Below are 25,766 nucleotides of genomic sequence, written 5' to 3' on the forward strand. Positions count from 1 at the left end.
TTTTATTTTTATTTAGACTATTATATTTATATAATGTATGTATTTTAGATATAATATATATTATGTAAATATATAGTATTAGTTTTAATATGTATGCTAATGAAAGAGAGATTTATTTCGCTAATTGCTAATATTTTTCATATTTTGGATTTTATAACTGAAACAATATGGTTTTAATGCAATATTTATTGATATTTATGTATTGTACTCCCTCCATACCATTTTAAGTGATGTTTAAGCATTTTTATTTTGTTTCATAATAAGTGAGGTTCTCACATTTCTAGATAAAATTTAATGTCAATTGAAATTTTGCAACCAATTACAAAATACAACATGTTTTTCTTATTGGTTAGACTGATTTTATTTAATGCAATTTTATGTAACCAAGATAAATTGTATAGAAATTTATATTTTCTTAATCTTTGTGTAAAAATCTTAAACATCACTTAAAATAGTACAGAGAGAGTATTTAAATACTTTGAGTTTCGATTTTTAAGGTAATTTATATTATCCAAATATATAATCTGTTTTCCTATATTGTTTATACTATTTAAACAGTAATAAACTGTTTAATCTGCTTGTCCGCATGTTTCATATAATATGTTTGATCTGTATTATTTTGACTGTTATATCATTACTTATCCAAAACAGTTATTAAGGACATAAATATAAGCATTATCCTTTCCCTTGTATAAAGTAAAATAATAAAATTTCGCTCGTTGATTTCTGTCCCTATTAGAAGTCTGCCCTTAATCTATTTATTTTCTCAAAACATATAAATTGGACTTTTTGGTGTTATATAGAATGCGCAGAAAAGTTTTCTTAAAGAAGTATCAGTTTTTACGCATTTTTAAAACGCGTAAATTTTTTTTAAAGTATCTGTGTTTACGCGTTTTGGATAAAAGCTTGGCACATATATTTTACAAATTTTGGGTCTTTTTCTTAGTAAAACCTTGATCGGTTCAAATTTATTTTCCATCTAGAGTGAGTCTGAATTTGAGGATAAAAGACTGAAGTATATTAATCTCAAAAATACTTTATGTTCAGGATTGTACTAGTATCAATAAAGAAATATTTGGTTTGAGATGCGTGTGGGATATCTTTTTATTTAACAACATAAATATAGAGTGTTAAAATGAGAAAATTATATGATTCTAAAATGGACACAACATATAATACTATGTCCTGATGTGATATATATATATATATATATATATATATATAAAGAGTTCATGTATTAAAAAGTAGAAATAGTTATTGTTATGAAATGAAAAATAGATGCTTTTGGTAATTATGTTCAAAAAGATTTGGTAATAGGATATAGTTATACCGACTAACATGAAAGAAAAAGAAAATAAAAACCAAGCGATTATAGTCAAGTGGTAATCTTTTAGAGTTAAACATGTATCTATTCTAGTTTTGAGTTTAGTTTCCTTTGAGAGCTAAATTGTTAGTGTTTAACTAGTTTGAACTTAGATTTTTTTAAAAATAATTATTATGATGGATTGTTTACAGACAATTAGTTTTTTTAAAATTTAATAAAAATGTTTAAATTTGGATCAAACATTGTGTTACAATTTTGGATTAGTTTATTCTGTAACATTTTTTTGTCACTGTTTATTCTGTAACATTAAATGCATTTTTGAGTTGATTAAATAGCCGATAACATTTATAAAAAAAATGAAAGGAAAATAGTGGCGTACTGTGGGAAGATTAATGAGTGAAGGAAAAGATGGGTATCTTTATCTTCTCTCTCTAAATATAATTCGTCTTTTTTGCTATATAATTATATTTTCAGTTTTTTAAATGTATTTTATATTTCCCCTTTGAGCTAGAAAAGAGTTGCAGAGATTTTTGAGTCTGACACAGAGACCAAACTCACATAGCAATCATACACACATCTCCACAAACATAGGTATGTAAATTCGTGTGTGTGAGTGAGTCTGTCTCTCTCCCTCTTTCTCTTTGATAGGAATTGTCTGATGTATCTTTCCTTTTGCAGCTTGAGATGATCATGAAACACGTGCATCCTCAGATCTCTATCAATCCAGGTTCTTCACCTTTCTTTTCTCTTATAATAATAATTCATTTTTCTATCAATTTTGCCTCTCACTCTATTATTTTATTAATTTATTTTCAATCAATGATTATGTCTTCTTTTACTCCGTCGATCTCTCTCTCTCTCTCTCGTAATCCATAATTCGTTTTTTTTCTTCTTATTGATGTGATCAACAATTTTTTTCTTTCTTTAACTTTATAGATATAGGGATCTATATGAACTTATAGTGTTTTCTTTTGTTTTGTCTTTCTTTGTTTGTTTCTTTGATCAATCAGTTTGGTGAACAAAAATCAAGAAAATCTATACAGTTTCATTTGTGAAGAACGTAACAGTTTATAACTCGATGGCTGCTTACTTCCACGGCAACCCACCGGAGATCTCAGCCGGATCCAACGGGGGTTTACAGACGTTGATCCTCATGAATCCAACGACTTACGTTCCATACACTCAACAAGACGACCACTCAAACAATAGCAACAACAACACAACCAACAATAGTTTCGTCTTCCTAGACTCACACGCGCCTCCGCAAAACGCGAGCGAGCAGTTCGTAGGCATACCACTCTCTGGCCATGAAGCTGCTTCCATTACAGCTGCCGACAACATCTCTGTACTTCAGGGGTACCCTCCGCGCGTGCAGTACAGTTTATACAACAGCCACCAAGTGGATCCCACTCATCATCAAACTGCGGTTGAGACTCCACGCGCGCAGCGAGGCCTCTCTTTGACTCTCTCGTCTCAGCAGCAGCAGCAGCAACAACGCCAGACTCTCCATCACGTGGGGTTCGGGTCCGGACCCGGAGAAGATATCCGGGTCGGATCAGTCTCTACAGCATCGGGAGTAACAAACGGCATAGCGAATCTTGTAAGCTCCAAGTACTTGAAGGCAGCGCAAGAGCTTCTAGACGAAGTAGTCAAGGCTGATTCTAATGACATTAAGTCCCAACTATTCTCATCCAAGAAAGGGACTAGTGTAACTGATACTAAAGCTGTCGGAGAATCATCCGCCGGCGCGGGAGAAGGTTCTGGTGATGGAGGAGAAGCTTCTGGGAAGCGTACGGTAGAGCTAGGAACGGCGGAGAGGCAAGAAATACAGATGAAGAAAGCAAAGCTTAGTAGTATGCTTCACGAGGTAACAACAACAATATACGTATTACATACCATCTAGTGCTCTCTTATATCACACATGAAGTGGGACTTCGAAAAAGTTATTGTTAAGATTTTCAGTCATTTTACTTCATATTATATTTATACTATATTTTGAGTTTTCTCAAATCAACAATCACATGTATAAAGCTCATCTCTCTTCTCACTAATTTGTCACATAGATTGATGAATACTCTATCAGCTTCAACATACAAGATGTTTTAGCCAAAAACCCATTAAAATTACTTTTATCTAAAAAACACCATTGAAAATATAAATCTAAAACAACTCAACCAATTATAACACAATATGTAAATTGTAACTATATAGTTTTCAGTAAAGCTAACATTCACCTAAAAATGTGTAAACATGTTCTATTTTGAAATATTTTTTCAAAATGTAGAGAGTATTAATATAGCTTGCTTCCTCTATTTGTTATTTTTGGAAAGATTAAGCTGTTTTAGCCAAAATACATTAAAATTACTTTTATCTAAAAACATCATTGAAAATATAAATCTAAAACAACTCAACCAATTATAACACAATATGTAAATTGTAACTATATAGTTTTCAGTAAAGCTAACATTCACCTAAAAATGTGAAAACATGTTATATTTTGAAATATTTTTATTTCAAAATGTAGAGAGTATTAATATAGCTTGCTTCCTCTCTTTGTTATTTTTGGAAAGATTAAGAATTTTTATTGATGACATATATAAACCGTTATCAATTATTGTAATTCACGTCTCATTTGACGTTATTCTTTGGAAATGAAAAAAAAGGTGGAGCAGAGATATAGACAATATCACCAACAGATGCAGATGGTAATCTCGTCCTTCGAACAAGCCGCAGGGATAGGTTCAGCGAAGTCATACACGTCGCTCGCACTGAAGACCATATCAAGACAGTTCCGGTGCTTGAAAGAGGCGATCGCTGGCCAGATAAAAGCGGCTAACAAGAGTCTTGGGGAGGAAGATTCTGTGTCTGGTGTTGGGAGGTTTGAAGGGTCGAGGCTCAAGTTCGTAGACCATCACTTGAGACAGCAAAGAGCTCTTCAGCAACTTGGGATGATTCAGCATCCTTCCAATAATGCTTGGAGGCCTCAACGTGGTCTACCCGAGCGAGCCGTCTCAGTCCTCCGTGCATGGCTTTTCGAACACTTTCTTCACCCGTAAGTAACCCTTACAAGTTACAACATCTATAACTTTCACTTGAACGCAAATTAAGTCTTGTCTTTACTTAGATACCCTAAGGATTCGGACAAGCACATGCTAGCCAAGCAGACAGGACTCACTCGGAGTCAGGTACGTACGCTTCAAATGATTCTTGTATTATTGTATTATTTTAGTTACATAAAAATGTCATTTTGAAACTTCTCTTTAAAATTTTGGAATATCGCTTACAAATTTAGATTGAGAATTTAAAACAGACATTTTTTGTAAAACAAAATTAATTTTTTTTAAACACTCTTTGTGAAATGAAAGGAGTATTCATTGATGATATATATTTCTATATTTGGATTTATTTTCTTTCTTATTAGGTGTCGAACTGGTTCATAAACGCGAGAGTTCGGCTATGGAAACCGATGGTGGAAGAGATGTATGCGGAGGAAATGAAGGAGCAAGGAAAGAACATGGGATCTATGGAGAAGACACCAAATTTGGATGAAAACATTGATGATTATGCTTCTAAATCAACTAGTAACCAAGAGAAGATCCCCATGGGAGGAGGCGGCGCCGACAATTACCATCTGAATCCCAGTCACAACGATGACCTAGAACGCGTCACTGGAATGCAAGGAAGTCCCAAAAGGCTGAGAACAAGCAACGAGGAAATGATGCAGCCTATAAATGCGGGTTTCAGCTCGAACGAGAAGCACACTATGAAAATTTTGGAGGAACGGCAAGGGATAAGAGCAGACGGTGGATACCCTTTCATGGGGAGCTTTGGACAATACCAAATGGATGAGATGTCAAGATTTAATGTAGCTGTCTCGGACCAAGAGCTCTTGGCACAGAGGTTCTCAGGAAATAACAATGGTGTGTCCCTCACGTTAGGGTTACCTCATTGTGATAGCTTGTCATCCACACACCATCAGGGTTTCATGCAGAACCATCATGGAATTCAGATAGGGAGGAGCGTGAAAATAGGAGAAACAGAGGAATATGGGAACTCGGCCATAAATGGTGGCAGTGGCTCGACCGCAACCACACATTCATCAGCCGCAGCTTACAATGGGATGAACATACAGAACCAGAAGAGATATGTGGCTCAGTTATTGCCTGACTTCGTTGCTTAAAACCCAGGAGCAACCAAAAAGGTTATTATACGTCTTAGTATTTAAACTAGTATATAGTTTTTCTTATACCATTGAACCATACAAAGAACAAATTTTAATTTTTAGTCTTTGATTACATGTAGTTGGTCGACTGTTGTATATTGATTTCTATTTTTGCTTTTGATTTGGTTTCTATTGGGGGATGAATAGGATTGCATGTAAATGGTATTATAGCTACGTGTAATAGCTTGCTTATGGGTGTATACTAAAGATACATTTTATCCTTTTCCTTCATTTTGTAATAATAAGATAGTGATCTGAGTTATCCAATATACATAATTATATAGTATACAACACCTCTCTTTCTTCTATTCCTCAATTTTGGAGAGAGAACGGGTTTTCTTCCTTGTTTAGCCGGCTTTTCTATGCCTATGTTTTGGCATCTGATGGATATTCAGATTTTGCCTCTAACAACCGAGGTATACATCTAGTTCTTAATTTTACAAAATGTCTTCTACTTTTTTCTTTTGTTTTTTTCTTTGCCAGAGATCATGGAAAAACAATTCTAAGCTGTAAGTGAGTTATACATTTTAGTTTCAATCATAATTCCTGGCCAACCTAGCCCCCAAAGACCTTCCCTTCCCACAGTTAAAATCGGGCACAAGAAATGGGTTTACAATTATTGAACATTTGAGCCCAATTAATCAGATATATACAAACTACAAATATATCTCAGTCCACCACCCATTAAGAAAAAAAAACATTGCTTAGCTGTTCGTCAGCACAAGTCTAACCATTTACTCGTTGCAAAAAAAAAAAAAAAACCATTTACTCCTTTCGATTTCCCTCCAATATCACCACTTTGTTTAGACCCAGTTTTATAATTTCTACAACATTATACATCGACTTTCCTTTTTGAGATCAATTTTAAAACGTTTAATAATCCCTTCCATTGGCTTACAAACAATCTGTTACCGGATTGAATTGTTTTTTTATACCCGAACCAGATTAGTCATGTACCTAATGGCTTACAAACTTTAAAGCCCACGATGTTGCATTTCTAATATTCTACAATCTTTTTATTTTGAGTTTTTAATACCGACATATAATGACATGCAGGTTTCATATACATATACGGCATGAAATCAAATACTTGGTGACGTTTCCTGGAAATCTCGAATAACTTTGTAATGAAAAGGAAATAAAAGAAGCACAAAAAGAATCTTAAAATTATATAAAATTTTTGATGATCTTCAGATGCATTTTATCTAGCAGTTGCAATTGTTTTTTTTTTTAACTTGCAGTTGCAATTGTTAGCGTAAAGTAAGATTATATTACTGAAATTGCTAAACGAGTGTGGTCAAATAAACTAGTGAACTAGTTTTTTTTTTTTTTGCTAAACTAGTGAACTAGTTTGCATGAAGATAGAATATTATATATGTATATTATTATTCTAAGAAAGTTTCATACACAACACGCCGTGCACATTCATGCATCTATTATATATAGTGGTAATATCTTTTAAACCGTGTCTTTTTTTGCGTGGGTGTGGCATAAGTTGTCGATGGTCCACACCACTGAATTGAATCCGATCCAGCCGTAATATGTGATCTTCCACTTAGCTGAATGTATGTCGGTGAGAGACGACTAATTGTTTATATGATTTTATCGTTTAAACATACATTTTTTTACTAAAACATTTGTAAATTCCTGTCAGAAACTCAAATATACAACACGATATAGGGCATGGTGTAACCACAGTGGTTGTTGTTGCAGATGTTTACGGATGTACGTGATTGCGGTTTTAAGCATTTTTAGAAAATTTATATAACTGATATAACAGTTAGAAATTAGTGCATTTACGGAATATTTACGACTGGTTAACTATTAAAAGCATTAGTTGTTAAATAATAAATTAATATATTTATATAATTACAAAATTACTAAAATAATATTATGATAAATATAAAAATTATATTTATAAAATTATACTATTAAATTTTTAAATTATATAAAATATTTTTGTTTTAAAGTTTTATAATATAAATTAAAAATAATATATACGTTTTAGTATTTCTATTATTTCAATCTAAAATTTTTATTGAATATTTTTAATTTTATTTTATTTTTGTTTTTTAAAAAAAAATTATCTTTCGCAACCACCCACAACTTTAAATGCTAGATTAAACTAATTTTTAGATTTAAAAGGTTTAGAGCGATTTGAATCAATTTATAATATCTATTATGATTATTAAAGCTAATAACGGCTAGCAACCTCAAAACTATGTTTGTGAATGGTAGCTGGGAATTTAATACCCCTGACATGATCAACTTGATACTCATGTTAAATTTGTAAGTCGTATCTAATATTGTGGTTGTATCTCATTTTTTGTCAAATAAAAAGCCAAAAGAAAGCCTAGTGGTTGTATCTCAATAAAAGTCAAATATTGTCCATTTTCTTAGACTTGGGCATCTAAACAGACAGCCGTTTACAATTATATCATAACCACGTACAGAATTGTCAAATTATGAAATGTCACAAAACGGTTTCAGTGATATGTTTGACACTCAGTTTAATGAGATGTCAATATTCAAAATTTTGGAGATAAGCCTAAGAAACTTTGTATATAACTATATTAGTTACTAGGAATACTAGAGCATTATTATCCACGGGTTTTTTTTTAACTTTTTAGTTAAAATTAAGAAACAGTTTTTTATATTACCATAAGAACCTGGTCTTAAGAAATCCTGGATAATGATGTTCTTAGTATAGATAACTTTGTATGGGATCTGACACGAAGTAACAAAAGAAGAAACAATCAATTGCATGTGAGTAAACAAAGCAAGCACTCTTCTTTACTAGAGGTGGGCACAGATCGAAAATACCATATTCTCGGTATTGTGATTTGTTTCGTATTTCAGAAATATCTGATTTTTCGATTTGTTTTGTTTCGGGAAATGCGGATATCTAGCTATGTAGATCTCAAAAAATTTATGGATATTTACGAATATTTACGAATATTTTATTCATTTTGTTCGATACAAGTAAATCTATAAAACATTATACAATTTAAAAAAAAAAAAATATTTTACGTAATATAAAAGATAAACTAAAGGTATGTGTTTTATGAATTTTTAAAATTAATAAATTTTAGAAAATTGTAGTTTTCTATAAAGATTTTATACTTTTTCTTAGTTTTATATTTTATAAGTAATTTTATAAAAAACTAATAAAATTATATGTTAAAATAATAATTATATAAGATTACACATAAAAAACTCTATACTTAGTCATAGATATACATCTATCTATATATAAGTCGAGACGGATCGAATATCCACCTTTATTTTTTTTTAATATTTATGATTTGCTTTGTTTTTAATGGATATTAGTTTTTAATATTTGTTTTGATTCGGAGATTCGGAAATCTAAAATTTTCAGATCAAATCAAAGCGAATAACGAATCAAATAAAATTTAATAGACGAAATGTCTAGGCCTACTCTTCACCACCGCCACAACCCAATGACTCTCTCTATCACCTATTTATCAGCATTAATTTTCTTATCTGCTTGTTTAACAAATTTCACTTTGAAAAGTCAAACCTCTTAATACTTCTCACGTGTTTTAAAAACTTTATTTTCGTACACCACCCAACTCAAAAGAAGAAGAAACAAGTCAATTCTTTGTTCCTCGTTCGTTCCATAATATAGAAAACAATACTAAAGGGCAGGTTTTTTATATTTTTGGCATATATAGGGACAGCTTTACAAAGAATTTGCAATATAGTATTTGTATTTTCCGTGTTTTGACTTTTTAATTATTGTGAAATTCAGCAATCTCCTTTATATTTAAACCACCCAAACTACACTCTCTCTTCTTCCTAACTTATTCAAACCAATACACATCTTCCTAAAACCCAACTACTACACCTCGTGGCAAGAAAGTTATATAATTCTTGTTTTATTTCCTCAGCTTCTTTGATCATATATACATCTTGGTTCTCATCAAACTTCACAACTCTTTCCGGAGAACTTATGGATGAAGAGATCGAGATTCCTCCGTTCTTCCTTTGCCCCATCTCTCTAGAGATCATGAAAGATCCGGTGATAGTCTCTACCGGAATAACCTACGACAGAGACAGCATCGAGAAGTGGCTCTTTTCATCTAAAAAGAACTCGTGTCCCGTAACGAAACAAGACATAGCCGACGCAGATCTCACCCCGAACCACACTCTTCGCCGTCTCATCCAATCTTGGTGCACTTTAAACGCCTCCTACGGTGTAGAGAGGATCCCTACCCCGAGGCCTCCTATATGTAAATCTGAGATCGAAAAACTCATAAAAGATTCAGCCTCTTCGCATAAAAACAAGGTCAAGTGTCTCAAACGACTTCGTCAGATCGTGTCGGAGAACGCGACCAACAAACGGTGTTTGGAGGTGGCAGGAGTTCCGGAGTTCTTGGCCACAATCATAAGCAACAACGGGTTTGACTCTTCGATGAGCTTGACTGACGAAGCCCTCAGCTTACTCTACCATTTTGAGTCTTCAGAGACGGTCCTCAAGAATCTTTTGAACAACAAGAAAGGCGGCGATATCGTAAACTCATTGACCAAGATCATGCAGAGAGGGATCTACGAGTCAAGAGCCTATGCGACTTTGCTTCTAAAGAGTATTCTCGAAGTAGCGGATCCAATGCAGATTATGACTTTGAAGCCATCGGTTTTCACCGAGGTTGTCCAGATCTTGGAAGATCAGATCTCACACAAGGCGACAAAAGCAGCGATGCATGTGTTGGTGACGATATGTCCATGGGGAAGAAACAGACACAAGGCCGTGGAAGCTGGAGCGATCTCGGTGATAATCGAGCTTCTCATGGACGAGAGCTTTTCATCAGATAGGAGAGGTCCAGAGATGGCGATGGCTGTTCTTGATATGTTGTGTCAGTGTGCAGAGGGGCGAGCCGAGTTCTTGAACCACGGAGCAGCCATGGCAGTGGTGTGCAAGAAGATACTTAGGGTTTCGCAGACGGCTAGCGATAGAGCCGTTAGGGTTTTGTTATCGGTGGGAAGGTTCTGCGCTACACCTGCTTTGCTGCAAGAGATGTTACAGTTGGGGGTCGTAGAAAAGCTGTTTCTTGTGCTTCAGGTTAGCTGTGGAAGCAAGACTAAAGAGAAGGCAAAGGAGTTGCTTAAGTTGCACGCTAGAGTCTGGAAAGACTCGCCTTGTCTCCCAAGAAACATGATTCTTGCATATCCCTCGTGATGAGAGAACCAAGGAAACAACGTACAGTCATGTTATTCTTACTATTTTGTTGGAAATACCAGTGATTTATTCGTATAGTTAATCCAATCTTTTTAAGTTTTTTGTATACTTTCGATGTTCAGGATGTAGATAATAGGGGAAATTGTTCATCACAAAATTTTGTTCTAAAGAGAGAGAAAAAATGCAACGAGATCAATAAAATCACATATTATATGCTATTCTCACTTGTTCCATATTGTGAAAATCTTTTATTTAGGGGGGGGGGGGTTAAAATATATTCCTTATGTTTCACAATAAATGTCATTTTAATATTTTTTTATTATAAAAAATGTTAATTTACAATTTCAATGCAAATTATAATTACTTTCAACTGAAAAATTTATTAATAATTTTATTTATCTCAAATAAAATATATTCCTTATGTTTCACAATAAGTGTCATTTTAATATTTTTTATTATAAAAATGTTAATTTACAATTTCAATGCAAATTATAATTACTTTCAACTGAAAGATTTATTAATAATTTTATTTATCTCAAATACTATTGGTCAAATATATGTAATTAATAACAACTTATATATATTTGAGCCATTTGCACCAAAATTACTAAATAACTACAAAATCTGCAAAGATGGAAAAAAATGGTGAGACCCAATATCAGAAGGTGTAAATTGATACTGATAACCCTATGTGTTAGAAGGGAGATAATTCTATTTTCTTTATTTTCTTGTTTTACCTAAATAATACACTAGTCTACGACAAAAAAATACACTAGTCTACTCTGTGTCTCTTTCTCTCCCACACACTCCCTCGTTTTCTCTGTCGACACAAATACATCTATTTTTCACAATCACTGATCCTTTATGTTAAGAAACTTTATGATTCTTACATTCATTACCACAAATTCACACATATACTTTTCAAATTTCTCTCACTTCAACGAGGAAGAGAAGACAGAAGAGCTATTGTCACAGCCCCAACAAACGTGAATGGGTATTGGATCGGATGACCTCGCAACTTCTCGGCAACTGGTGTGTTCGAAACCAGACATCGATCCATCCACAATTAGTCTTCACCAAAAGAACCATCCCAGAGTTTCCCGCGGCCCGACCACCGGAATCCACAAAGATCCGACTCTCAACTTCCTCCGCCAAGTTCATCTGCTGCCTCGTTGTCACACGCATCCTACAACACCGCGAACAAACCCTAAAATCTACCGGTCAAGAAGAGTTTCAGCATCTAAGAGGGAGATGTCCCGGAGAACGGCCATCCCCAAGAAAACCTCCTCGACACCAGAAACTTCACAGAGACTACACAACAAGAAGACTTTAGTCCTCATGGAAACCGTTCGTTGTGCAGAAGATAATATAATAATTATCCAGCAAACATGAATTATTAATGTTTACGTGTTGGTTTATCCGGCTAACATTCATTAACATTAGTTAGTTTAGTCGGCTAACAAAATATATTTTTATGTATTTGAGTCGAATCTTTTCACGCGGTATATTTTTTAGTTTAGTCGGCTATCAGATATATGTTTATGATTCATCTTCTTTGCTTTTAGTTTGGGTAAGGTTAGCGTGGATCCTTAGTCCATTATGAAGAAAGTATCTACCGATAAGCGTAACGACAACAACTGACATACCGGTTATGATGAGTAACGACAACAACACTCAACAAACTTGGATCTTGATGTTGAAGTTGAAGTAGATATAGCTCACTAATGCTACATATATCCATCACTTAAAACACTTATCCGTTACAATAGTAAACATTTCATGTTAATAGATCAAATAGCAGTAACACAAACTGACATATATATTATATATGTACTATTCATATAGTTGATATTGTAAGTTAGCCGGTTATAATGTGATTTTGTTGGATCATTCATAAATTAGCTGGTTATGTTATGATTTATATGGATATTTTATATGTTAGATGACATCTAAATTTGAAATATCAGCTACTCTGATAGACTATAATTTAAGAGTCAATAGTGGCTGGTTATTTAAGTTAGTGATTGGTTATTTCTAATAGTTAATAGTTATTTAAATGAGTGGTCGGTTATCTTTTGTCTCTATTTAATATAATATGTATGTGTCTTTATTGATATAACACAAGTGTGTCTATAATAGTTGTAGTAACCTATAACGTTTTTTGGTTATTATCCGGAAATCTACACAAATGTGTGGCTACCTGAGTATATAGCCATAAATTTGAAATACTTAATAACTTCCATGCCTAAAATATGATAAGTATAATATATATGTTAGGTTGCTAACTATCAACAGAGATAGATATTTAATAGATTAATACGGCTATTTGATTTAAATTACTCAATATGTATATATTCGTGTGAAATTGAGATACTTAATACGGCTAAGTATTTATGTTGCAGTCGGTTTTAATAGTTGATGATTATTCAATATATAGCATATTGTTTTAGTTCTATTATGAGTATAGTAATCTACACAAATGTGTGGCTACCTGAATATATAGCCATAAATTTGAAATATGGCCAAGTTTTCTAGTATACAGATATATCTTTGAATATCCGGATAATTAAATTATTATATCGAAAGTATGCAATTTGTTTATGACTTTACAGCATAGAAGATAACATACATTACACAACTTGTAGTAATTCGACAGAAGACACTTGATAGTTACATAAGTTGAAGCATTGAATTACACATAACCAATTTAGACGAGACTTACAAACTGAATATAGAATCTCCTGGTAACTGACCTGTAAGGCAAGCCAATAAAACAAGTTGTCAGAAATATGGTTCTTTATGTCGTCTTTCAGCTGACTAAAAGAATCGTATAGTTCATTCATCAACCTTGCCTTCCAACCTGTCAATATTGCCTTTGACCTTCTCATGCACTAGTGAGGTTACATGTTCCACGTTAGAGAAACACAACTCCCCTTCATCGAGTTCAAAATCTATGTCAGCAGGAATAATAGATGTAATATGTACCTACAAAAAATAATGTTTCTAGTTAGCCGGATATTTAATAAATTTCATGTCTACTGGTCTTGTTAGCCGGTAACTAAAAATGTCATCTAGTTAGCCGGATATTTAGACCCTTACATTGTTAGATGCACCCAAAATCCTTGTGTGGGGCTGGCTTAACCCAACGAGTTCATCGCCAACTGCGAATTGGACCTGAGATGAATACGAAAAATTAAAAGTGTATCAGATCTAGTGCTCGAGACAGAATTGATGGGGAGTATGATCCATTAAGATCTTCAAAATACAAAATATGATGAATGTAAACAAATAAATGTGAAAGGGATACAATGGATGACTTACTATAAGAGTCTCGACGTGTTCCTCGCCTTCCTTAAAAATCCTAAATGGTAACTCCATAGTCCGTAAAATTGTAGACATGAGGTTAGATATAATCAATAACTAAATTGAACAGTATGTGAAGCATATTTGAGCCCTAATTCTGAAAAGATATTCAAAAGTTTAAAATGATGAAAATACTTACAATCGAAGAGGAGATAATCATTGTTTTGGGATTTTAATAGACGACTGAGATTGATGGAAGCCATTATCGTCGCTAAGATAACGTCGGAGAATTCAGAAAGAAGGAGAGAGATGAAAGATTCTATGTGGACATTGGTTCTAACGGAGAAATCAAAGAGACTGAGAGAGAGAGAGAGAGAGAGAGAGAGAGAGAGAGAGAGAGAGAGAGAGAGAGAGAGAATAATTGAATCTGCGGAGAAAACTAAGAGTCTATGAGAGATGAGAAAGATAATTCGAAAACCATATGTATAAATTGTAATGATGATCAAAATCTCTCTCACTTCACGTGTAAATGAAATATAAAGTTTTTAAAATATTATATATTAGACTCTCATGTAGGAGAATAGGGATAAAGTGGACAATAAGAAAAATACATCATACAAAAAGACAAAAAATCCATCTTTGCAAATATATTAGTTATGTTTGTATATCCAGTGCAATTTCTCTATATATTTCTGTCAATTTTTTAATCTGTGTGAAAAATGTTAAAGTGATACTTATTTAAAAATGGAGGGAATATCCTGTACTATAATCATATTATTTACGACTATTGACCAGTGCGATACATATATTAGTTTTATAACATTCAAATTTAGATCAAACAGTTGTAATGTTAAATTTATCAATCAATGCAATGCATATTACCTCGTTTTAAATAGCTAGAATCTGTGGTTCAAAGCAATCAGGACACGTGGTGTTGTGGTAGAATAACCAGTATAAGAAAATTACAGATCGCATCTGGTTGAATTCATACTTAGAGAAAAAAACCTAGAGATCATATACTTTTGCATCGAATGATCTAGTGACTAAAATTCCTGTGGTTCAAAAACATGACTAAAATTCGCATTGACCAACGAAACTAGAGACGCAGAGCAAAGTAATTAAAGACAAGTATGTACAAGTTAAAAATATATAGCATATACTTCAAAGCAGCCACCCAGAGAGAAATAGAAACAAAGAATAGAAACAAAGAAGCTGACATTTCAAAAAAAAAAAAAAACAAAGAAGCTGACACCACGAGGACGAGGCTAGTGTTGAACCATATCACATAAATAAAAGACAGTAATCTATTATTATAAAGAAAAGGGGACTCTCTTCTCCTCTTGCCAGCACAACAAATAGAGGAAGGAGAGCGCGACAGCTGTCCCTTTAAAATTATACTATGCGTTTCACAATTCAATCAACCGAAGTGGGCTGTGTTATACGTGTGGGCTTTATGTCTTTCTCATGGAGATCAGCCCGATAACCTGACACCTAAGCCTCTGAACATGTTTCATCCCGTTCTTTGTTCTCCGCTGTTCAAAAGATTGAGATGTTGCAGTCGACGTAAGGAATCGAGTCGATGAGTTTCGATTGCGTCTTTCAATCGTCACCATGATCAACATACATGATTTTTTCTCTCCTGCAATGGAAATCAAAAACGTTACGGAAACTCAACCAGATTCAATCAGTGTCATTAAAGTTTTTCTTAACTCCATCTCCCCACCCCACTCCTTCCGGTTTCCACGATTCTTCACTCAATGCTCCCACCTTGCTTTTAGTCAGTGAAGCTACAAATATAAATAGGTGAGTCATGGTTCTGAAAATCTCATCTTTTTATTCCTCACAATCATATTAACTGTAAAACATTTTGCAGACTACAATGGCAAACTCCTCTCACTATGAGCTCTCACCTATGAGAGGAAGCCTAAGACGTCCCGGAGGAAAGACAATCGTCCGGAGTGCGCACAGTAGGAGGAGGAAAGTGCCTACGGAGGAAAGGAGGAGGATGAAAGCGGTGAAGAATAAAGAAAAAGCCATTGTTGATGGTGATGAGGGTAGAGAGAAGAGATCACTAATGGAAAGTGGGGCAAAGCTAACGCCAGTGAAAAGGATATCTATGGCAACACCAAGGTCACTGAGCTCAAGAATTAGGACGCCGAGTCCGTCAAAGTTAATTTGAGTAAAAATGGAGTCTTTTGATGGTATCAAATTTTGGGTTTTGGTGGAATACGGTTTAGGATATGATTGATTTTGAGTAATGATTGAGTTTTTTTGATGATTTGTTTTGCAGGCGGCTAACTATCTGAACATCATCAGAGTTCCTTGACCTTACGTGCAAAACTGTGGCGGATATGACGATAGGCAAGACTCAAGATGTACAAGCTTGCGCTGGTTCCACTCAAACAGTCTCATTCTTCCTCTGCGCAACTCTCCACCTTCGGGTAAGATCAACTACCAGACCTTGATCTCTGTTTTGATAATAGTTCAACACCCTTTATATTTTTGTTGTGATTGTTTTTCCTTTCGATTTGATTGTTCCCTTCTTCTCAGGCAACATTGATTCATGCATCGATTAATTTCCACCGGCTAAACACATTCAATCACTTATTGAGTGAAGGGATGTTTATGATCTCAGCGTTTTCGATGTGAGTAGAAGCAACCCCAGCTTCGGCTTTAGTGATTGCCAACATGCTATTACATGACTCTTACGATTCTATTAGGTTAGAAAATCCCACTAAAATTTATGACATTCTTTTGCGTATCAAGGCTGGTGTTGCACAAGACTCCAACGGTTTGAATAACTCTCACAATGCCTAAATGCTTACAGGAGATTGTTGGGACCACTTTAACCTTTGAACTGAAGCTATTTGAGCTCAACTCTCTGCATAACATTAGACCTTCACCGTTTCCTACAATTTTTTCAGCAACCAACGCTCACCACAGCGTCATTTTGGGCTTCAGGTGAGTGCCGTGAAAATTTAAGTTCTTTTTTTTTTTTTTTTTGCTTAAAGAAAATTTAAGTTCTTTGCAACTTGAATTCGTTGATGTTTAGTGATAACTTTTTTTCGAACTGGCTTTCATATTTAGTGATAACTGACACATTGACAGTGTGGGAATAACAACCTTGGGGATAGATGCTATGCACGGTGCTGGAGCAGTCAAAACGAAGCGACAGTGATGGCCCTAAGAGCAGTGTCGTCAACCATGGTGTGTGTGATGCTAATAGTGTTGTGGAAGGTGCAAGAGGTGAGGCCATTGAACCAAGTAACAGCTCTGATGATAAAAAGAACAAAAGCGAGGTTGCACCACAGAAGGAAGTTGTGTCCTTTTAAAAAGGCACGGTCTGACTAATAAAAAAGAACAAGGGGACGTTAATTTAAGGGATATGATTACAGGTCTGTTGCATTAGGTTTTAAATATATTTCTCAAAGACAATGAAGTTAGAATATTTCAAATATTTTGCATATTCGGTTTTGTTGCTTTAATCTTGCATCCGCTCTGGCTTTTTTAATACAGTTAATGTGAAACTCCTCCTTCCACCACCGTATCCTTACCGTTTCTAAGTTTTTTTTGGCATTTGCAGTATTTTTAAGGATATCACACACCAATCACAGAATGTAAAACCAGACGTTGCTTATGGTTTCATTCCATATGCATAATGCATAATAGGTACAGTTAGGGCTGGGCAAAAAATCCGAACCCGAAAAACCGAACCGAACCCGATCCGAAAAAGTAGCACCGAATCCGAACCGAAATTGATTAAATATCCGAATGGGTTCAAAATTTTGGTATTTAAAGAACCGAAACCGAACCCGATCCGAACCGAAATATTTTGGGTACCCGAACGTATCCGAAATAAATTTATATACTTAAATATATACATTATTTTTATATATTAATGTATATTAAAAATATTAAAAATATATAAGATACCTTTAAGTTTTCCGAAATACTCGGAAAATATATGCAAATAGTCAAAAGTAAATGTTTAAAATAGCTAAAGTATACTGAAAGCACCAAAATAGTTAAATATCTATTGATTCTTTATCCAAATATTCAAAGAAAACCAATTTATATGTTCAATTAAGGTATTTTGACATATATGTTATAAAAATTTATATGTAATATATTATCTTTCTTATAGATTTTGAAAATTTAAAGTATATAATGAATTTTGAAAATTTAAAAATATTTTAAATGGGTTATCCGAACCCGAACCGAACCCGCAAAGATCCGAACCGAACCCGAACCGAAATTTAGAAATATCCGAATGGGGCTGAAATCTTTGACCTCGAAAACCCGAAACCCGAATGGACTGAACCGAAACCCGAATGGGTACCCGAACGCCCAGCCCTAGGTACAGTTAAACGAAACTTCGATAATATTACTTTAGGAAAACAAAATAGCCACTTACGAATTTGCTGTTTCTGTCTCTTGTGGCATTGATCCTTAACTATTGTATCTAATATGATATATACATACTTGATCAAAAAAATATGGTAAATACATACATTCTCTGGTCATGGCATATATATTTCTTTTAAATGCAAATTAAAATTTTTGGGTACTGATAAAACAGGTTCAGTGTGAGAAAAAGATAAGATGGAGTCCGGCAGATGAAGGGAAGCCAAAAGTGAAAATAGAAAGAGTCAAGAGATTCGTCACGAGTGTCGAGTTTATAATTTTTAATTATAGGTTTAACTAAAATCATGTTAACAATTTTTCTACGTAATAATCTAGCTAGGAAATTTTTATGGGTCAAACTGATAAAAAGATTAATATTTATATCAACCCAAGATTGCATGCTATATAAATTTAGCTAGACCAATATATTTAATTTGAAATAAACCAAGTAGAAAATTGGTTTATACAGGGGCTCTCCACAAGATTGTATACGTATAATTAATTTCTAACTCAAACTATCATTTCATAATTTAAAATTTAAAATAAAAATTGAAATAATAAAACACACAACAAACTAAAATTCTAACATTTGAATTTCACTAGGCAGAAAACACTTCATAAAAGAATTTTAAAATTGTAAACCATGTAGCTGAACTTAAGGAAAGAAAGCTTAACAGATTTAAGGTGGGTCATAAATTGGAATCACATTTGAAAAGAAAGTCCAGCCACATCTCCTAGAAAGTGGACAAATATATTTTTGTGTATTTTTAATGATAAAATATATAATTTCTCTAAAAATATATATATTTTTAATAATACTAAAATATGTATATTTTTAATAATACTAAAATATGTATTAACATTGAGATTAGTGATTATTTAAAATTTTATTGAAACAAAATTAAATATATAAATTTATTTCACATAAACATCTTTCATTCTCATTCAACAAACAAAAAAATCATAAAAGCAACTAAAATAGAAATCTCAAGTCTCAACCCACATAATTATCTCATAACAATTATCATTCTCCACTAATCTTAACAAAACATGAATCAATAACTAAATAGTTAACAAACTTATCATATGAACCAAACAAATGAAAATTCCTAGAATAAATTTTACATTTAACTATACTAATCTTTTTTGCTTAATTTCACTAATATTTAGGTATACTAACCGTGAAAGTAAGTGTATGAGATTGAGTAAGAATTTTTTTACTTAAATCTATTCAAAATTAATATTAGGGAAAAAAACAATTTTGACATTGAAACAAGATCGCAGCAACAAGGACTAAAACATCTCTGTATGAAATTACTAATTTTGATATGCACATGAAAACATGAAGAATGCATGAAATTTATGGATCTTCACAAAAGGCAAACCGATATGTGTAGAGCTGGAAAATGCTAGAGATAGATCAAATGTTCCGTACATGACATCTCTATATTGAAAAAGAGGTGTTTGGAACTGATATGATCTTTATAATGCCACCAAGATCAACATAATATTTGCCACTATCTTCTTTGCATTCAAAATAATATTCTACTTAATAAGAAATGCAATTTCAAATATTCACCACTTCCACTCCAATTGCTGTCGAAAGACTATGATTTCAATATTTACAGCAATTACTCTTATAGCATACACAAAAATACCCACAGTCCAATCTTTCTGAACCCATAATATTACAAACAACAAATAATGCACTGAATATAGAATCAGATTTTTGTAAAAGGAAACAACAAAGAGACTATTTGAAACCCTTACAGCATATCAATACTATAACTCTTTGATATAGAAACAACTACGGTAAATAAGCAAAATATATCTTATCACATATGATCACTTCTCACCAAAAAAATTCAAAAGACAAAAATCATTATCATTCACATCACTTACAAATGCAAACCTAAAACACAAACCACAAAGTCATACAAAAAATAATAATCTAAATCACGAGTAAAGTATATCCCGCCCGTAGGAAACGATCCGTTTTTATTTAAAAAAAAAAAAAAAAATAGAAGTAGTCATATAATGCTAGCAGCTCACAATTTAAAAGTACAAAAAGTTGGTCCAGACTGGACCTCATCATGTAGCTGTAATTGGACAGAACACAGAGACATTGTAATCCATAAATAAATAAACAAACATAAAGTCTTCGACTTGATAAATAAAACAGTTGTCATATATAATCTCAGCCGCCTCGTTTTTTTTTCGATCTTTCGTCTTCCCCGGTGGTTTGGCTGTGCCGCCGCCGGGGAGGATCTTTGTCTTCCTTTTTCCTTATCCTATGTGTGGCGTCGTGTTTCTCTCCTCTTTATTCTATTGCTGTTTTCTTTGACCGTTGCTTTCTTTTCCATGGAAGCTTCGGTTGTTGTTTACTCTGTGGAAGTTTGGTTTCGTCTGTATTGATGTAGCAGGTTGTTGGTGCTCCTCAGCGGAGCTGAAACTTCCAGGTTCATGTTTTCTCTGTAATTCTCGGTTGATCTGATCTTTTTGTGACCATATTACCTTTCCTACCGGTGTCCTGTTTGGATGGGTGACTTGCTTGGTTCAAAGATCTATGGTGGGATATCTTATTAACAGTGTGTGAGAGTCTATGTCGCTGTTGTAGCTGCGATTCGTGGTGTTCAGAGCAGCAGTGTTTCTGAGACCTCTCTCCAGGTCTGGTATCTGGTGTTTGACGATATGTTTTAGCCCTTGCCTCGGTTCAATCCGGCTCGGGTCTGTGCTTTGTTTTTCTGTTATTTCAAGTGGTGAAGAAATTGTGTTTGGAGAGTGTTTTCCCTTGGTCTTGGTGCAACGGCACAGTTGTGGTATTGATCATGGCTAATCTCCAGGTTCTTCTACGATTTCTCTGGCTTCAGTTTCAACGATTGGGAGCTCCAATTAATATCTACTTCAATCGTGGGAAGTTACAAGGTTAAATCGTGTATATCCTTGTCTTCTTGGATTGATCTCCAAGCTTTTGACCTTGATGGTTCCTTATTCTTTGGGACAATATAAAGGTCGAGCTGTTATGTTTTACCTCAACGAATATATTCTGAATCAGCTGGAATATTGAGGTTTGTTAAAATCTCCTTGTTGAATGGTACCTACTGGTATCCATCTCTTTTGGTAGTTAATGTTTTCTTTTCTGCTCTTTCGTACTTGTGTATTTCTGCAGCACGTTTACTTGGGATTTTGTAAGACCAGTTTGGTCATGATATTTATTAGAATAAAAAAATCAGTGTTAAAAAAAAAAAAAACAGTTGTATTCGTGCTGTTTCTCTCAACCACTCAAATACCTTCCTAGTTCATACCTTATCCTTATGTTATTCTTCTTTGTTGTAATTGTGGTTCTTATTATGCTACTAGTGGTATTCCGGCGCTATGCGCCGGATTCGTATATTTTATTTTTATATGAATTTACAATTTATTTTATGGTATTAGTAACGAAAATATGTTGAAATATTAAAATGTTAATTTGTTGAAAGAAAAATATATTTCTTTCTGATCTCTTTGATAGTGATTTTCGACTGTAGTGTTTACTTTGTTTTGAGGTTGATTGGTTCAAAATAGAGTATGATAGGTGGTTGTGAGTCTTGTGACTAATTGATTCAATAAAAATAGAATAAAGAGCTGATACTCGTAACAAAACTAAAACTAATTTAGTTAGAATTTAAACATAAAATAAAATGGATGCTTTATTTGGAAATTATATTGTAGAGTGCAATCTGATTCCGTGATCCTGAATGTTTTTCTCTTGGCAATCTGAATCATTGTAACGAGTAATCCATTTATGTTTTTAAATGTCTGATAACGTTTTACGTATTACTGCAAAAACAGTAAGATCAGGATGCGCTATTAACCTGCATATTGTTCTTGGGTAGAAGGTCAGTGAAGGAACGAATAAGAGATAGTAAGAGGTGGGCATATTAATGTATCACCAACAGATGTTATAACCACATTTAATAGGCAGACGTGTGTAACTATTACAATTAGAAGTTACACTTCTTTTTTTTAACACACAATTAGAAGTTACACATATTCGTGTTTGAGGTTGTTGTTTGAAGCTTAGCTCCCAATGTATACCATGTCTGGCTGTCACCATAAAACAGAAGCTTGAACATGTCAAATTTATTGAAGATGTCATGTCGAATTTATCATGGCGTACATGTCAAATTTATCATGGCTAAAGTTGCTTAAGAAGAGTAAATGAGAAGATCGGAATTCTCGTTTGGTTAAGACACGAAGGTGTCAGACGGCTGACTTTGTACCGTTATCGACAGCCATCTCAACCCGTTACCTAGAAGACATAAACATTTTGAGTGGTGGACATATGATTAGTCCAAAGACATCACTTGAAAAGAGCTTTACGGAACATGAATGCAGTAATGGTAAAATGTTACCTGACGACACTAACGGCGGTGGTGTCACAACATGTTGTGCAACTGAAGGATCATATTCGAGCCTGCAGTTTTCTGGAACATCATGAAATGTAGAACCACTCATTGGTAGTTCCGATGGCCTCAACTTTACTGGGTCATAGGAAGTCAACTGTCTGTGGAAATAATTTTTATAATGTGTGAGTAAGGAGAATGTAACTTAAGGTGGTTAGATTTGCTATGTACCAGTATCTGCAAGTAGTGTCTTCTCATAAAAACTCCCATCTCACATCCTTTGAGCCTCCTTCCAAAGAGAGGTGTAGTGGATTTAATCTTAGGCTTTATTTGACTATCGGTTGCAAGGAAAGTTTGGCAGGTCAGTTTTTTTTTCAATCTTTGATTCAAAACAGAAAAACACTTTGAACCTTATATATACCAAACCAATATCTGCAATTTCTTTTCTAAGTGACTTAAAATCATTCCTTGTATCTCCTCACTATTATTACACAGTAATAAGCTTAGAAACATATACCTAGCGTCCAAGACTGGGATTCAGAAGTCAATCTCCTCAGAATAAGCCAGCTTCCAAGTAAACATTCGCCTGCAAAACAAAAGCAGACAATATGTAATGAAATTTCGGCCAGCAGAACAAGACATATATTGGAGATAAAAGCAGAGAGATGATGTCTCAGTAATCATTAACCAGTGAAGATTCTGTAAATTCACTATCTTTCTTGAAATTAAAATCGAGGAAGACATGAATAATCTTTAATATTAGAGATTTTCCTGGCTATTTAGAAGCCTTATGATCTTCAATACACCACATGTTCAGAAAAAATAGAGTCAGCGTTTTTGATAATGAAGTGGGCAATACGTTCAGCTAAAGACCAAATACATGAATTCGAAGATCTGCAAGCAATTCACTTTCCCAGTAAATATAAATGACAGTAAGATAGGACTGCTTACACTTGAAGTGAGGGCTTTAGAACTGAGGCAGAGTGAAGAGAGTTGGAGAAGAAAATTCAAGGCTTCAGAATTGAGAGCCTTTCCTTGGTATTGATTTTTCTAAATCTTCTCCTCGAGACGATGAGGGATGAAGAAGAAAGATGAAATCAATTATATATACATATTCCCAAGCATAACCTGGAAAGTCGATGTTTGTGTTTGCCAACAACATGAGTTGGTCGTGGTTGCAGAACCTGAACATATGTGTGAGTATAGGATGAACAGCGGCGGTGATTTCAACAAACTTGTTCAGATCAGTGAAGAGGATGGCAATGGTGGAGCTTGAAGTGGTTGTTCGAACCCGCTTAACTGGTATAATGATCTTTCCTTACGGAGGTGCTTGAAAGTGTAAGCGATGAAAATAAGTGAGTTTTTCATGTCTATTTATAGGAGATCAATATCAGGCAAGCTACAGTACGGTTACGTACTCACATGTTATTAATGAGACTTAGTGGGAAGAGTAGAAATGAAACCATAATTCTGGGACTTAATTAGATAGCATCAATGCATACGAATGCGTTACAGTAGAAGCTTTTTGGAGTAGAGGAAAGGAAGGGGCAGAAAGACGAAAGAGACGGTGCCGGCGAGACAACTCTGACGCAAGAAAACGCTTAACATATTTCTATGGACCTAAATTTCTAAAGCCTAATCTTTACTAATAAAATAGAGTTTTTTCTCTCCTTGGGGAGAATAATGACACTTGTCATGCTATCATTTGTCAAAGGATATTTTCGATTGAGTTTTGTATTTGGTTTGGGTTTGAGTTTTGTTTTATTAAATTTATTAGGCTTTAATAAAACAAAACTCAAACCCAAACCAAATACAAAACTCAATCGAAAATATCCTTTGACAAATGATAGCATGACAAGTGTCATTATCCCCCCCAAGGAGAGAAAAAACTCTATTTTATTAGTAAAGATTATTGTTAATGGTTTTTTTTTTATTATTGTTAATGGTTGTTTGGTGGTACGTAGTTTTTTATTGGTTGGGATTACTTTGTCGATCGTATTATCTAAACCGAAAGAGCATTTCAAGTTATATTGAAAAGTTCTGAATTATGTTATATTATTAGTTTACTTAAATTTGATTATGTATACTAATGGAGTCTCTCGTGAGCTAGCTAATATGAGTAATGTCATGGCTCGGAGGGTTAGAAATATTCTTATTCAATCACATCGATGTAGTGGTCTAGTTGTTTCTACCGGAGGCGAAATCGCCTTGTGATACATTTTTGGTGGATGAGGGCAGCTGGATGAGGGAAATCGGCATATCTAATTATGTATCAGTTTTCTTATATATTTGTTTTTTGCATGCAATATATATGCATACGTCTATCATAAATTTGTGGACCGGACGTGTGTAGGACCAAACCATTTTGACGCCGCAAATTAGGACTTGTTTCTTATTTCTAAACGATCGCTGTATCACTATCATACTAATTCGGAGAGACAGAGAGAGGTAATTTCACTGCAACGTATGGTAGAAATTACTTGTTACTTATAAGTAAATGAATCTTAAGTGATTTTAAAATTAATAAAAGAACATACAAGGACGTAACATAGTAGACACGTAAAACGACTACTGTATAAACCTTTGACCCGCTCACTATTATTCTCTCCTATTTTACAATTTTATCAAATATTCAACTTATGGTTTTGACAAATTGCTAAAACCTACGTAGTTTCTAAGCCAATCAATAATTTTCAGATAAAACTTCAAACTTCAAAGTATTTCTGATTTCTGTCAGTCTGTGTTCGTACACACTTACGGCCACATTTAGTCAGAACTCTTTGCAGTTTTTAACAGTGACATGCATAGTTGGACATATATATATATATATATATATCGCTAAAATTGGAGCGACGGGGCCATGGTAATCGTCCCAATCAATTTAATAGTCATGCTCATACATCTCAGTCGAGATAAACCAAAGAAAAC

At 33.9% G+C, this 25,766-nt stretch overlaps 3 protein-coding genes and 1 long non-coding RNA gene across 7 annotated transcripts; 3 read left to right on the forward strand and 1 right to left on the reverse strand.

The window, feature by feature from the left end:
• Positions 1-1,805: 1,805 nt before the first annotated feature.
• Positions 1,806-5,772, forward strand: LOC108847589 (BEL1-like homeodomain protein 1). The gene is made up of 6 exons (XM_018620867.2): positions 1,806-1,915; positions 2,003-2,051; positions 2,335-3,191; positions 3,988-4,376; positions 4,449-4,509; positions 4,746-5,772. The coding sequence occupies exons 3-6, from the start codon at positions 2,403-2,405 to the stop codon at positions 5,502-5,504; spliced, it is 1,998 nt and encodes a 665-aa protein (XP_018476369.1). The 5' UTR covers positions 1,806-1,915; positions 2,003-2,051; positions 2,335-2,402; the 3' UTR covers positions 5,505-5,772.
• Positions 5,773-9,343: 3,571 nt separating this feature from the next.
• Positions 9,344-10,964, forward strand: LOC108844673 (E3 ubiquitin-protein ligase PUB23). Its single transcript, XM_018617957.2, has one exon. The coding sequence runs from the start codon at positions 9,520-9,522 to the stop codon at positions 10,744-10,746; it is 1,227 nt and encodes a 408-aa protein (XP_018473459.1). The 5' UTR covers positions 9,344-9,519; the 3' UTR covers positions 10,747-10,964.
• A 2,408-nt stretch (positions 10,965-13,372) lies between these two features.
• On the reverse strand, positions 13,373-14,638 carry LOC108846404 (uncharacterized). 4 transcript variants are annotated; one of them, XM_018619631.2, is made up of 5 exons: positions 14,249-14,638; positions 14,068-14,127; positions 13,846-13,920; positions 13,594-13,731; positions 13,373-13,499 (listed from the first exon to the last, which is right to left on the reverse strand). In XM_018619631.2, exons 1-5 carry the CDS (start codon positions 14,267-14,269, stop codon positions 13,377-13,379), a joined length of 417 nt encoding a protein of 138 aa, XP_018475133.1. In that variant the 5' UTR covers positions 14,270-14,638; the 3' UTR covers positions 13,373-13,376. The 4 variants fall into 4 exon arrangements, 3 of the variants coding, with proteins under 3 accessions (XP_018475133.1, XP_018475134.1, XP_018475136.1); XM_018619632.2 differs by having other exon boundaries at positions 14,068-14,118; positions 14,249-14,636; XM_018619634.2 differs by having other exon boundaries at positions 13,607-13,731; positions 14,249-14,635.
• Positions 14,639-15,498: 860 nt separating this feature from the next.
• LOC108853157 (uncharacterized) lies at positions 15,499-17,697 on the forward strand. Its single transcript, XR_001949688.2, has 6 exons — positions 15,499-15,852; positions 15,923-16,250; positions 16,340-16,490; positions 16,600-16,769; positions 16,877-17,010; positions 17,158-17,697. It is a non-coding gene; the product is annotated as an uncharacterized LOC108853157 (long non-coding RNA).
• Positions 17,698-25,766: the final 8,069 nt, after the last annotated feature.

Source organism: Raphanus sativus, chromosome 3 (assembly GCF_000801105.2).
Source record: "Raphanus sativus cultivar WK10039 chromosome 3, ASM80110v3, whole genome shotgun sequence".
Classification (NCBI taxonomy): Eukaryota; Viridiplantae; Streptophyta; class Magnoliopsida; order Brassicales; family Brassicaceae; genus Raphanus; species Raphanus sativus.